General features: G+C 47.4%; 1 protein-coding gene across 3 annotated transcripts in view; it reads left to right on the plus strand.

Annotated features, from left to right (window-relative positions):
- Positions 1-1,463: 1,463 nt before the first annotated feature.
- CARHSP1 (calcium regulated heat stable protein 1) overlaps positions 1,464-13,943 on the plus strand; it is a 36,106-nt gene continuing 23,626 nt past the window's right edge. For 2 of the 3 annotated variants that reach the window (XM_083872373.1, XM_083872372.1), the window contains exon 1: positions 1,464-1,656. In XM_083872373.1, the coding sequence (XP_083728499.1) occupies positions 1,647-1,656 (10 nt within the window). In that variant the 5' untranslated portion in view covers positions 1,464-1,646. Of the gene's footprint in view, positions 1,657-3,426; positions 3,494-13,943 lie in introns of those variants that run through there. The other variant, XM_083872374.1, reaches the window with a different exon arrangement.

Here is a 13,943-nt window from a genome sequence, read left to right on the forward strand (position 1 = left end):
AGGAGAGAAAACACGTTTCTTCCCCTTTGCAGGGGCAGAGCTGAGGCAGGAGCTCATCCCACGGCCCTGTGTGTGCTGTGACACCCCCATGTGTGCAGTGACATCCCCGTGTGTGCTGTGCCACCCCTGTGTGACCGTGTGTGCTGTGACACCCCCGAGTGTGCTGTGACACCCCCATGTGTGCAGTGACATCCCTGTGTGTGCTGTGACACCCCCGTGTGACCAAGTGTGCTGTGACACCCCTGTGTGTGTTGTGACATCCCCGAGTGACCGTGTGTGCTGTGACACCCGTGTGTGCAGTGACACCCCTATGTGTGCAGTGACATCCCTGTGTGACCATGTGTGCAGTGACACCCCCGTGTGACTGTGTGCTGTGACACCCCTGTGTGTGCAGTGACACCCCTGAGTGACCCTGTGTGCTGTGACACCCCTGTGTGTGCTGTGACACCCACGAGTGACTGTGTGTGCTGTGACACCCCTGTGTGACATACCCCAGTGCGTGGTTGTGCTGCTGCTCTGGGCACCTGCTGCTGACACCCCTGCACTGTCCCCAGCTTCTGGCACTGGGCTTTGCCCAGGGTTGTGAATATTCTGGCCAGCACCATCCCCTCCTTTTACTTATGTGCATGTTAAGCACAGAAATGTTGATCTGCAAGTGATTTGAAATTAGCCAGATATGGGGCAGGTAATGCTGCCTTCTGTCTTCTCTTGCTGCTGTCCTTTGGGTGAATCCAGGTTTTATACTCAGTTAAAGAATGAAACCCACCATGAACATGAATGTATCTGTATCAGTAGAGCTCCCTTACAACAAACTGCCAGAGCCTGTTTGTGCACCACACCAAATGTGGTTCTGGGAGGAAATGTGGTGTGTGGGGTTCTTTCTAGGTGAGAGGAGTCCCAGCAGGCTGTGCCAAGGTTGTTCTTGTGTCAAGCCTGACAGTGACAGAAGGAAATAAATCCTTCCCCCCTGCTTCCATTTCACCCTGAGTGGGCTGTGGGGTGCAGAAGGAGTTGGGATCTTTTTTATTGTGGCTGGGGTGTCTTCAGTGTGAAAGCTGAAGTTAATTATTGCACCTTTTTGTCTGTTTTTGTCTCAAGTTTCTATAAGGAGATATTTTTGAATCACTGGCCATGGAGCAGACTTGGCAGGGATTGATAGTAACTGCTTGAAACTTGGGAAAAGACTGATGGGGATCAGCATTAGCAAAATTTATTGATATTGTAACTGTTCAGGTATAGGTTGATAAATATTCTGGATGTTGGTGGTGAGAGTTGTTGGTTAATCTGCCCCTCATCTGGAAGGTTTCAGGCAGAGACTAAGGAGAGGAATTCAGCTTGAAAAGTGTAAACCCCATCAACATCAAGGGGAAGGATGAGTGGGGATAACATCCCTTCCCTGGGGCTGGCAGCTGCCATCTCCTGGGGGCCAGCAGGCTGGGAACAGGATTGTGCACAGCAGAGGGGTGGCACTCTTTGAAGAGAAAAAAAAAAAAAAGGAATTAAATCTGTTTTTCTCTCTGCACATCAGTTTTAAAACTCAAATCCTGCTTTTTTTGCAACAGGTTGATGTGGAAAACCAAACAAAAAACCCCAGCTGAAAACTAAACAAAAAAAACCCCAGCTGAAACACTATAAAGAAAAGAGAGATGCAGAGAGGTGATTTGGGTTTACATGATTTGTTACTCCCCAGCACTGTGCAGATAAAATGACAAATATAAAGTGCTCCTCTGACTAACTGCTTTGCCTTTTCTCTCAGCGCGGGGTGGAGACAATTGTTGTGCTTCCTCCCCTCGCTGTGTCCTTTCCTCGTTTTGCGGCCCCTCCCTGGGCAGAGCGGTGATCTCTATTTCCTCCCCTCCCGCAGTGATTGCGGTTTCCTCTCCCGCTGCGGCTCCGGATGCTGCGGGGGCACCTCAGGGAGCCAGGGAGCCTCGCCTCTCCCGCTGCTCTGAGCGAGCCCCGGCTGCCAGACAGCGCTCTCGGGGTTTGTCTGAGTGCCTGCTCTCCTTTTCCTGCCGTGTGTGGCCGTGGCTGGCGATGGAGCCCGATGGAGGCAGAGGGAGAGGGGTGAACCCAGCGCTCCTCGCTGCCTCCCCTGCCTGGGAATAAACACTGCCCCTGGACCTTTGTAAACGAGCAGAAGCGAGATCACTTTCTGCTCAGATCTTGCTTTTCCCCCGCTCTCAGCTGGTGGTTGAGGTGCAGGAGGTGCAGAGATGGGACCCCGTGTGACAGGAGGTGACACCTCGGAGCTGTCCCCGCCTCGGTGGCAGCCGCGAGAGGAGCCAGACTCTTTGTCTCTGCCTTGTGCAGGAAGACACTCGCTTAGCTTTTGTTTGTGTCATTTTGGGGGCGTGTGGAGCACACTAAAGTGGCGTTTCTGTTGTTTGTTCCCCTCGAGGGGAGCTGTAAAATACGGTGTGAGTCAAATCGCATCAGCCCGGGCTTGGCTGCAGTGCCTGGGGGATCTGGGGCGTGGGTGCTGCCCTGGAGCCTGACCTCACTAATGGACAGGGCTCCAGCAGCTCCAAACCCCTCCTGCCCCACCGAGACCAGCTCCAGCCTGTGCTTCCTCCCGTTCTGCAATCCTGCTGATGGAGTTCAGAGCTTTGCTGCTTCTTTATTTGCCGTTGGGTTTGCACAGCAGCTTTTTTGTTTTCATTAGGTTGATTTAAAATATATATTATATACATATCTATATATATGTGTGTGTCTGTGTGTGTGTATATATATATATATATAAAATGAAGTAACTTTTCAAATCTTTGAAAAAAATAACCATTGTCTTGGGCATAATGACACTTGCATTGAGGTTTTTGCATTATTAATGCAATTTGGAAACTGAATAGAAGCCTAAAGAAAAAATGAACATTAAATTTTTGACCCGTGATGTGAGTGTTAGGGCTCTGCTCAATACACCTTGAAATGTGTATTTCTGCAGGGAGGAGCTGGTGGTAGGGTCAAGGTCTCAACAGATGTTTAAATACCAGGGTGTTTCAAGGACAGCAATTATGAGTTTGGCTTTTGGGTGCATGCCCAGCTGTTCAGGCAATAATTGCTGGCCTGTGACGACACTTCTTGCCCAGCACTGGGATCTGGGAAGGCAAACCTGGGCTTGAGCTGCAGCCTCCCTGTGATCAGATAGCAGAGGGGCGAAGGCACAGGGAGAACAAAACAACCTGCAGTTAAATCCCCGGGGGGTTGTGAACTGCAGGGGAGGGCTCTGTTACCTTTCTCTGGAAAAAGCAAGTCGGGGCTGTGAGCACCAGGTGCTCCTTCCCCCGATGGCTCCGTGCCTGATCTGATCACAGAGGGCTCTGTGCAGGACCGAGGGAATCAGAGAACCTTGACCTGCTGGTTTCTCTGGAATATTAAACCTCGCTGGTCCTTGGCCATGCCTCATGAGCAGCACATGACTGAGGAAGTGGCAGAGCATTAAGAGCTCAGGCTGGTCCCGAGGATGGAAGCAAAGTGTGTGCTGGTGTTGCTCCAGGTGGGAGATTGTGGGCCAGAACTGGGGCTGGGTGGGCAGCCAGGCTGGATGGGGCACTGATGCAGAGGAGGGTGGGCAGAGCTCCCACACCACACTGGCAGAGCCTCTAGCAAAGGGTCTGTCCTGCTCAGCCACTTGTCACACCAGCCATGGTGTACTTGTCCCATGGTGGAGGACAGGCTGCCAGTGGAGACACAGCTGCCTGCTGCAATTGCAGATCTCTGTGACTAACAATAAACCAGATCAGAAAATTGCTGGGAATTGGAGTGGGAACCTCTGCTTCTGACTGTTGGCTGTTGGGATAAGGAGGTTTGCAGCCCATTCAGCATCTGGTGTTCACCTTGTCTTCCCAGTGCTGGTTTTGGGCATGGTGGGAGAAATGGTGAATTCTCTGCCATGAATCCCACTGAGTTCCTCCAGGCACAACTCTGCATCCTGAAAGTTTTCCAGGAGCACTGCTTTTCCCAAGGTTTCAGATTCTGTGCCACTTGCTATTCAAGAGAATGCCCAGACAAAGAGTAGACTGAGTCCAGGAAATAAACATCTAATCTTGCCTGTCCAGTGGGGGAGGAATTTTTTTTTATGTCAGTCCTGGTTTAATGTTTGGTTTGTTTACATTGCACAGCCAGTCACGCTGATGGAGGCCCTCTGGCAAAATGGAATATATTGTTTTCTGAGCTCCTGCCTTCTCAGTGCTTATTGTCTGCTGGCTTTCCCTCCATGATATGATTTCATGAGGCTGGTCAAAGGCATTTTCTTGTTTTCTGTTACATCAGTTACTTGATAAAAGTAAGTCATGGTTGCGATTGCAACATCTTGACAATTACTTAAAAGTGTAAATGAAACTGCCATGCCAGAAAGCAACGTCAAAGAATTTCCTGTTTAAAAAAAATATGCCTGTTACTGGAGCTTAAATACACACTAAATACATGATTTGGATCTTCTCACCCAGCTCATCAAGGCAGTGCCTGTCTGTGCAGTGGCAGGCCCAGAACAGGAGCTCTGCTGACTGCAGCCAGGAAAGGCAAAATTTACTCAGCTGTGAAGACTGTGACTTTATTTTCTCCAGTATTTGAAGAAAATCTAGCAATGAGAATTATGAAATGTGGTGATGGCCTTTTCATGGAGCTTCTTTGTGATGGAGACTGGTAGGAGGAGTTCTTGAAGTGATTTCAAACTATTTAAAGTTGTGGAGTTTTCATTTTACTGGTAGGGGAAACAGTAAATAGAGTGAATATTGATTTTCTGCTATATGGTGTTCCAGAAAGTGCGTTGGAATCTTATACAGGTCTCAGTTTCTGAATAAACATGTTCTTTTTTATCTATGCAGAAGGGTGCTTTTCCTCTATCCTGGGAACTGTGTCAGTCCTAGAAATTATTCTCATTCAAATGTTTAGGACACCAGGAGTAGTAAGAGTATCTTAATATACTTAAATATTTGTGTGGTCCCACAGTTTTCTGATACATTTTTTATTTTTTTTTTTACATTACTTTTCTCCCTGTACCAGGCTTAGACAAAAATGGTCTCTGTCCCTGGGGATGTGTGATACACTGCAGTATCTTTTACCCACAGCAGCAGGGACTTCAGGACAGAAACTCCCTGCTGGAGCCCAGTCCAGGCTGAATCTGGCAGAGCTGCTGCCCAGGCACTGCCAGCAGCATCCCATGATGTCACCATGCTGCTGTCTGCACCATCCATTTTTCACAAGTCACCTTCCCTTCCATCCCTCAGGCTTTTCAGGTAGACAAACCTCACCTGAAAAACATCCCAAAGGAATTAAATAAGGAGCAAAGGCAGTGCAGAGCTGTCTCAGCCCTTCTCACAGCCCCATGGGGACAAAAGTGGTTTTGCTGGACACTCACTAGACTGGTACAGTTGGGGTCTGGGATTCTAATCAAATTTTTTCTTAAACGTTTTAGTGTGGCTGCATTGCCTCTTCCCTGGCAGGGATCCTGGGGAGGAACTGTCTCTCTGGTGCCTGTGATGTGGAGCTGTGCAGTCTGGGATCTCCTGGCCACCTGCACCAGGCTGAACCCACAAGATATGGATGCACCAGTACCATGACATGACTTGTTCTGGCCTTGGGGCTTGCTCCTGAGGGAGGCAGACCCTGAGGATTCTTAGCTGTGTAACACTGAGTTTCACACAAAACATTGCTCTAGATAAAAATAACAAGGGAACTGTTAAATATATTCCTGTCTTTGTTTTTATACTGATCTCACATGTCTCTTGGCAGTGGGTCTGGCCCAGCTTCGTAAGGTCATGGAGCTATTAGCAGGTGGCTAAACATGTAAATTGAATCAGAACAATCTTTCCTAGAGCCATTCACTGCTGTTCCTGTGTGCAATGCTTGCTCTGCTTGTGTGTCCCATTCCCTCTGTGATTGCAGATGAAGTAGAGGCAGTTTTTGGGGTAGTGATTGCTCTAACACAACACTACGTACAGTTTTCTATTAAATATGTGCTTCTATATGGAGGTTTAGTTTTATACCTGAATAATGTACATGCCTCAAGGTTTGCCTGCTTGTTTTCAACTCTAACTCTTGATTTTTACCTTGCCTGAAAAGCTTGAGCTGCCCGTTCCTTCACTGTGGGTCTGTGTTGGCTTTTGAGCTCCAACACAGCAGCCACAAATAATATCAACAGTGCCTGTGGTTCTGGACAGCTCTGTCCTGTTCAGCACAGCCCTGGGGCCGTGGCTCTGGAAATCACAGGTCAGTAAATAGTTTTGTTGATGTGTAAGTGGGCAGGGAGTGGAGCCTGCACACGTGCCCGTGCTGGCGCTGCGCTTTTGCAGACACCACAACACAATGGGACTGACTCCCTTTGCCATTGGACTGGCTGTGAGCACAGGCTGGATGTGCTGAGCCAGAAAGACTGGTTTGTGCACACATGACAATCAGGGAGGGCAGTCACACTCCCCACAGGTCCATTTGCTCATTGGTTGGCCCTGGCTGCTGCATTCCCTGCAGCAGGCTGGCTCTATAGGGGTGCTGTAAGCATTGCTGACACTTAAAAAGAACTTTTTTCCTTACAAGCCTAAAGTGCATCATTGGTGATGTTTCCCAAGCTGCCATGTGAGAGGATGTGATGGAGGGTTTGTACCCTGTGTAGCTGCAGAGGGTTTGGGGCGGTTATTGGGATGGCTGGAGCCCCTGGAGCAGCTCTGTAGGCTGTGAGCTGTGGGGTCTCATCACAGCTGTGACTGCTCTGTAGGGGCTGCCTGTCAGTGCAGCAGATCACACAGAGCTCTGTAAAACAGCAGCTGGCAGTGGGGATAGTTGTGCTGGCAGGATTAAGCAGGTCTGTGGGGTAAAATACAACATTTTCTGTTCAGCCAAAGAGTTTGGTTATCTGTGATTGCTTATATATTCTCTGTTCCACGAGTTGTTTGGTTATGTAAGAAAAAACAGATGTGTGGAACACGTATAATTATGTAGTTCTTATCTTATAGACTGACCTCAAGTTAAATTAAGAAAATTGAGAGTTAGGAGGTAACCATTAGTTTTACAATGTTAATGGAGAACTTGCCTCCTGCTGGAGCATGAGGACACTGAGAGGGGCCACAAGCACAAACTTGGTGGGCTATACTGAAAATTGTGTTGAGGGAAAAAAAAAAACCCAGAAATGCAATTGTTAAGTGGGCCAGTAACCTTTAAATATATATGTAGTTTTATATATATAAGTTTCTCCATTAAAATGTAGGTCTGTCATCCCATCAGATGCAGAGCATTTTCTGTTTCTTAAATTATTTCAGTCAATTTTGTATCTTTTGGTCACTAATTGATATTGTTCATGATTCTGTCTCAATCACAAACCTTTTGTTTCATTTATTTCTGAGTGATCCATTTGAAATAGACTCTGGTTATTAGCCTGGGATGTTTAAAAACATGCATAGAAATTGTCAGGCAGTGAGACTGGGACATGGTCTGTGCATTGGGATATCCAGAAAGTGAAGCCTTGTCTGCCCAAAAGGGCATCTGGGGTCTCTGGTGCCTCACAGAACTGGTGTGAGGATGAAGTTATTTTTGAGTGGTTTCTGACTCTGTACCCTGCCAACTGCATCTTGCTGGAATGCTGGCAGATGAAATACCCTCAGAGGATTTATTATTTTCTTTGCCAGTACACGTATGCCTCATAAATTTCCATGGTTATAGATCTCTGTAATGTGAACTGTTTTCCCCTATTGAAAATGTTGATTAGGGAGGAAACACAGTGAGTAATTGTTCTGAGTAACACTTGAGCCACATAAATATTTCAGGGGATTTCAGTAGCCTTAAATGGCTCAAAGTTGCACATGAACAAACTTAACCACAATTGTGCCTGGAGTTTTGTGATGTGAGAGGAGGCTGAAAAGGGGAGAACTTTTCAAAAGTGCCTGGGGATTTACATATGTATAACTTCTTTATAATAGTATGACACTGTATAACCCATTTGCCTTGTAGATGAGCCTAAAGATGCTTAGACACAAGACACATGAGAGATTTTCATGTTTTGGTATAAATATTTTCTGCCAATATGAAATAAATTCTGGAATAAATTCACAGGGGATGCTTCAGCATGGAAGCAATGGCAGAGGGGAAGCTTCAAATGCACTGAAGCAGGACCTGGGTTCCAAAGCACTGGGAGGGACAGAAAGTTCCCTTTTCAGCCATACATTGTATTTTATCTGGGAAATACATCAGCTCACTGTGACTGAGCATGTTAACAAGTTTAGGGTGAGATATACGAAGTGTTGCTTCTGCTATCCAGAACAGAGTTCCCAGCCCTGGCTAATGGAGGAGTGATGAAGGCAGCACAATGGTTCTGTGCTGGGGACCATAAAACATTGAATAGATGATATCTGCTTTCTGGCCCAAACCAGCTGACTTGTTGACAAAACTAAATCTCCAGAAATATTTGATACTGGTAGGGTTTATTGTCTAAGAAAGAGTCATGGGAGCCATTCAAGTGACAAAGTGAGGAGTGTTTTGTTTTAAAAAGATTTTTCATTTGGACTTGGAAATTTAAAGGGAGGGGGCAAGAACACAGAAACAGCTTGTAACTCTTCTTGCTCTCCAGCCTATTTATGTCACTTCTGTTAGAAAATTTAAGGTTTGAATTATGAATAAGTCTGTACACCCTTTCTTGTGTGCTCCTCTAAGCTAATATTTCTTTCTCACTTGTTTCTTTACATATTCCTTTTCCCTTCCCACTCCTTTTCTAATTTGCTGTTGCCTTTTGGTCTCACTTTCTTAATTTCTCTGTGAAAGGGGCCTCTTTCTCCTCACTGTCCACTGAAAGGAGTGGAGGCTCTTTTTCATTGACAGTTAAGCTGTGGGACTCCTTGCCACTGGACACTGCAGAGGTTAAAAGATTATAAGAGCTCAGGAAGGGCCTGAAAAATCCCACAGGATTTACTAAATACCACTATGCTACTAAATACCACTATGCAACATTTAGTTTGCCATTCCTTTAAATGAGGATGGGGGAAAGGTGTTGAGAGTAAGCACCACTGTGCACTCACCTTATATTTAACTCTGATCTTGGCAGTCACACCTGGCTGCCAGTGCTGGACCAAGTAAAGTCATCCTGATGTTCCCCAGTTTCACTGCAAGGGTCCTTTGTGATCTCCCTGTGTGAAGCCTGGGGACACCAACACTTGCTCCTGAAGGTGACCTGCTGTGTCCTTGGCCCCAGGGAAGGAGCCCTTGGATTGGAGCTGGGCTTTGGGAGTGGAGTCTGTGTTTCTGCTCCAGGTTCTGGCCCTGTGGGGGAGGCTGGCAGTGGCTTTGGGAGCAGCTGGGCAGTGCTGTGACACTGTGTCCCTGCTGCCACAGAAACAGCCAGGCCTGGAGCCTGGAAGGTCACACAGAAAGCAGCTAGCAGAGCAAAAGCAAGGCAAGGTGCTGGACATCTCATCCCAGCCTGGTGCTGGCTCAGTGCCCCTGGATGTGCTGTGGGATCAGCTGCTCAGGGATGGGTGTAACAGCCCATCCCCTGGGACACCCCCATCCCACAGTTCACTCCCAACTGTTTGTTTGGTGACAGGCTGTGGTGTCCTGCCCAGGTGAGACCCTCCTCCTTTTCCTGCTGTCATTTAAATGCTTGATTACATTAGCCAGTACTAGAGGTGCACAGCGACTTAAGTTACTGGGCAACGCTTGCACCTAATTACCACCATCATCTTCTATCAGATCTTCAACCATCATCTTCATCCTTGCCTGGGAAAAGCTCCCAGAGGAGGATGCTTTTCTGTCACTGCTTGTCTGGAACCTGTCACTGCTTGTCCAGGCTTGCTATGATCTGGGGAGAGTTTCCACCACTTGCAATCTGTTCTTTAAACAAAAGGAGTTGGATAAGTGAGATTTTATAAACAAACTGAAGGCTTGGACTTCCCCTGTGAGAGAGTGGGGGAAGGTGTGCTGGTCTTGGGACAGCTCTGTGCCATTCCCAGCACTTCCTGAGGAAGTCACCTCACCCCTGGCTGCTGCTGTGCTCTGCTCCCACTGAAGGCAGGATGGGACCTGGTCCTTCCCAGGTGATTGTGCACACTGTGAGCAAACCCAGGTGAATGCTGACCCCGTGGCAGCTGGCAGGACATCTGGTTACAGCCTCCTGTGCTCACTTATCAGGGGAGGACCCTGGCTAGCTCTGTTCCAGGAGTTTGGAGCAACAAGTTTGTGCATCATCAGTCATGGCAGATACTGGATATCCAGGAAGAGAGGATCCTGATTCCTCTGTGTGTTTGATAAAATAAGCCACAGGGTATTACCATATCTCCTTCAGTATAATCCTAAACCAGTTGAAACAAGTACTTGATCTGACTAATCACTCAGTTCCTTCACCTAAACTTTTCTTTTTCTTTTCTAAGTGCACCTTTCATGAGCAGTGGAGAATATGGGACTGCAGGAAGTCCTGATCTCTGTCAATGTATGGGCTGCTGATGACTGAATCCCTCCCCACCCCTCTCTGTGGTCTCTGCTGTGCAGGGTGGGTTTGTGCTGCCTGGGCAGCATTTCCTTCAGACACAGACACTGCTCACTGCAGGAGCAGAAGGGCACCCCCAGCATTTGGGGACAAAGCCTTCAGTGCTGAGATTGCTTAGAAATAGCTGCTGCTGTTTGTAAACTAAACCCTGTTAATTTGTACACCCAAACAAGCTATAGGAATTCTCCTTGTTGGGTTTTGCTTACCTTACAACCAGGCTTTTCCTGGACATGGCTGGGCAATATCCTGGTCTCCATTAAGTGACAAATCCCTCCCAGTGTGTGGGCAAACCTTTAAACCTTTGCAGCCCCCAGGAGCATCATGTTTATGCCATAATCCTCTGGGACATGTCTCACACATGTTGCAACTCCTCAGAGTTTCAGTGTTAATTGAAACATCAGTATTAATTGTGGAAAGTTAGTCATGCAAACTAAGCTGGAAGGGGAAGCTCTGAGAAGCCACTCTTTCGTAACTGTTTGTGTTTTGTCAGTGCTTCACTCTGTGCTGCAGTGCTGGGACACTCACAGTGCTGGGACACTCACAGTGCTGGGATCCTTGTGTGCTCTGAGGTCCAGAAAGGGCTTAGGGAAGAGCTCCAGGTAGGAGCAGTGCTGTGGCTGGTGTGCTCAGGGAGCTGCTGTAGGACTGGGGACACCCTCAATCCATCACCTTTATCAGGGCAGGGAGCAGGGAGTCCTGGTGCCTTCACTCTCTCAGTAGATGGGAGCAAGGGGCTGTGGATTTTCTGGCTGAGAAGAGGTTTTCTAGGTGTCAGCAGAAGAGCAGGAGAAGCTGAGGGGTTTATCTGCACAGCTTTCTTGGAGAAGGAAAGAAATGCAGCTGTGTGGAATAAATTTGGAAACCAGGATGTTTGAAAGTGAAAATTAAAAAAAAAAAAAAAAAAAAAAAAAAAAAAAAAAAGTAAGAAGAGTTTCTGGTGTTGTTTCTAAATCCAGGAAAAGCCCAGCAAACAATCAGATTTTCAGATGTCTTTTAGATGTATTTTTCAGATTCCTTTTAGAGATTGAAATGAAAGAGGACTTTCTCCCCAAGAGCTGCTCTTTGAGAGCTTTGTCCTGTCTCTAAGAAAACCCCTCCTTTCCCAGGCAAACGTAGCCAGTGCTGTCCTGTTCATGGAGCATCTGAAAGCAGCTCCTCCAGACAGGGTCATTTCCAGACTAAGGAGGCCAGAAAAATGCATTTTCTCCATGCTGAAGGATGCAAAGCAGCATTCCCTGGGGGTGAGCTCTGTGCCTGTTCACTGGAGATGTTGCAGTCTGTGATGTGAAAAAGAAACCATTCATAGATGGAGAGATTTCGTGGAGTCTGTCACTCTGCCACATCTGTTTGGACTATTTCCAGGCATTTACATTAATTAAAAGTGAGAAAAGATTTCTGTGATATTGTTGTGCTGGTCAGAATGGATAACTTCCCCAAACCTGCTATTTTTAGGATATTCCTAGAGGTACGGGGCAGATTTTAAGAGAAATAGGATGTATGGATATATAGAGAAATTATGATGACATTTATATAACCCCAACCATATCACTTCAATAGCTTTTTAAAGTTATTCTTCATGGAGAATTTCAGAAATTTCTCCTGCATGTATTGTGCTCTTTGTAGTTCACTTGTTACAGGTGCTTTTTAGGTGACTTGTCACAGATGACATTTTGGGGTCTCTTTCTGCACACATTGGCCAATTTTTCTAAAAACAGGTATGGTAAAAAAATCAGATTTTTTTGCTTTGAAATGTTAAATTATTCTATTGTTGCCATGATGCAAGTATAATTTAGTTTATTTATATGCCAGTTCGGTGCATTCCTAAATGCAGAACATAGAATCAGAAAGATAAATGATGCATGTTGAAATATGGGGAGATTTCAGGGTAATGTGGCACGTGGCTGGAGTTTCCTAAAGAGCCTGAAAACATCACCCCCTTTACGTCATGTTACATTCATTCTGTAAATCCCCTCAGGCACATGTTTTGCTGGCTCACGCAGCAGAGAGATGCTGTTTGTGCTGCCCCTGCTCCCTGGCCTGGCTGGGATTTCACTCTGCTGGGCTTTCTGCAGGGCTGCTTTGCTGCTGGGAAGTGCTGGCTGCCCTCATGGGGCACAGGGGGATGCATGCTCCTGGCAGCTTGGGGCAGGGGCTCTGGGTGCTTGGGCTGCAGGGACAGGGAAAAACCTGATGGAAGTGGGTTGGGAGATGTAGGGGGCTTCTGAGAGATGTAGGAAAGTGTGTTTGTTCAGCTAGCCATAGAGCCAAAAAGAGAGGAAGGGATCTGTGGGTGCTGAGGAAGGGCTGGTAGGCAACTGTGCAAGGGATGATTCTTGATATGCAGGGAGTCACCTCAGCACGCAGCAGAACATCTGGGAAACATCTCTGAAGGCTGCTGGTGACTGCCTCAGGAAGGGAAAGCATTTGTGAGGAGGCGGCTGGGAGGGCTGGGGCGTGGGGTTTGTTTTGTTTTGAGTTTTTGCTGTAGGCTTCCTATGTCAACACTGCCTGGCCTCCCAGTGCCTCCAGCTGAGCCTGCAAGAGGGGAGAGTGTCTCTGCTCCTGCAGGAGGGCTGCCAAGGGAAATGAGCTAATCCCTGCATGAACTACCTCAACAAGTGGCCGCACCAGCACGAACTGAAATGGCCAAGCTGCCCCTTTGTCTTTGTAAAGGTCCAGATGAAGTGATCTTCTGCTGAGGGTCGCGGAGGTGGGAGCCACTGACATCCTGCTGTACACACACAGTAAAACTTGGTGGTTCAGGCTCCCAGCCTTCTCACTGCACCTGATTTTTACAATTGTCTGAGAAGCCCAAGAGGCAGAGGGATGAGTCAGTGCCCTCTCCTGTGCAGAGATGCAACATGCTGCCCATACAGACTGAGCTGCAGCACAGGCTTCCCCTGGCTCCTGGCCTGCATCCCTTGTGCCACGCTGGCTCTGCTGCCTGTGCTGGGGCTGAGTCAAGTGTAGGTGCTGCTGGCTGCCTCCAGCTGTGTGTGTTTGGGCCAGCTGTCACCCAGTTCTGTGTGTGTTTGGGCCAGCTCTCACCCAGTTCTGTGTGTGTTTGGGTCAGCTCTCACCCAGCTCTGTTTGTGTTTGGGTCAGCTCTCACCCAGTTGTGTGTGTTGGGGTCAGCGCTCACCCAGCTCTGAGCACAACACAGGGCTCATGTAATAGAAGTGATGAGAGTCGAGGCTATTCACCTACCTTTGCCATGGGCAGAGAACAAAAAGGGTATTTGTACAGCAAAACAGCACTGAATGTTCTACATCGCTGTTTTATTTCATGTTTAAGGAGCAGAGGGCACCAAAATAATATAAATGGGAACAATAACATATGGTAGCACACTTCTAACTCCATTTAGTCTTTTTCATTTGTAAATATTTTTTGTGGATCGTCTTTGTTTTAAAGAAAGGAAGGACAATTCTCCTGCCTCTCGAGCCTTGTTTGAGGAGGGGCACTCTGGGGTTGTATTGCAGGA

Source organism: Zosterops lateralis, assembly GCF_965231275.1.
Source record: "Zosterops lateralis genome assembly, chromosome: 15".
NCBI classification, from domain to species: Eukaryota; Metazoa; Chordata; class Aves; order Passeriformes; family Zosteropidae; genus Zosterops; species Zosterops lateralis.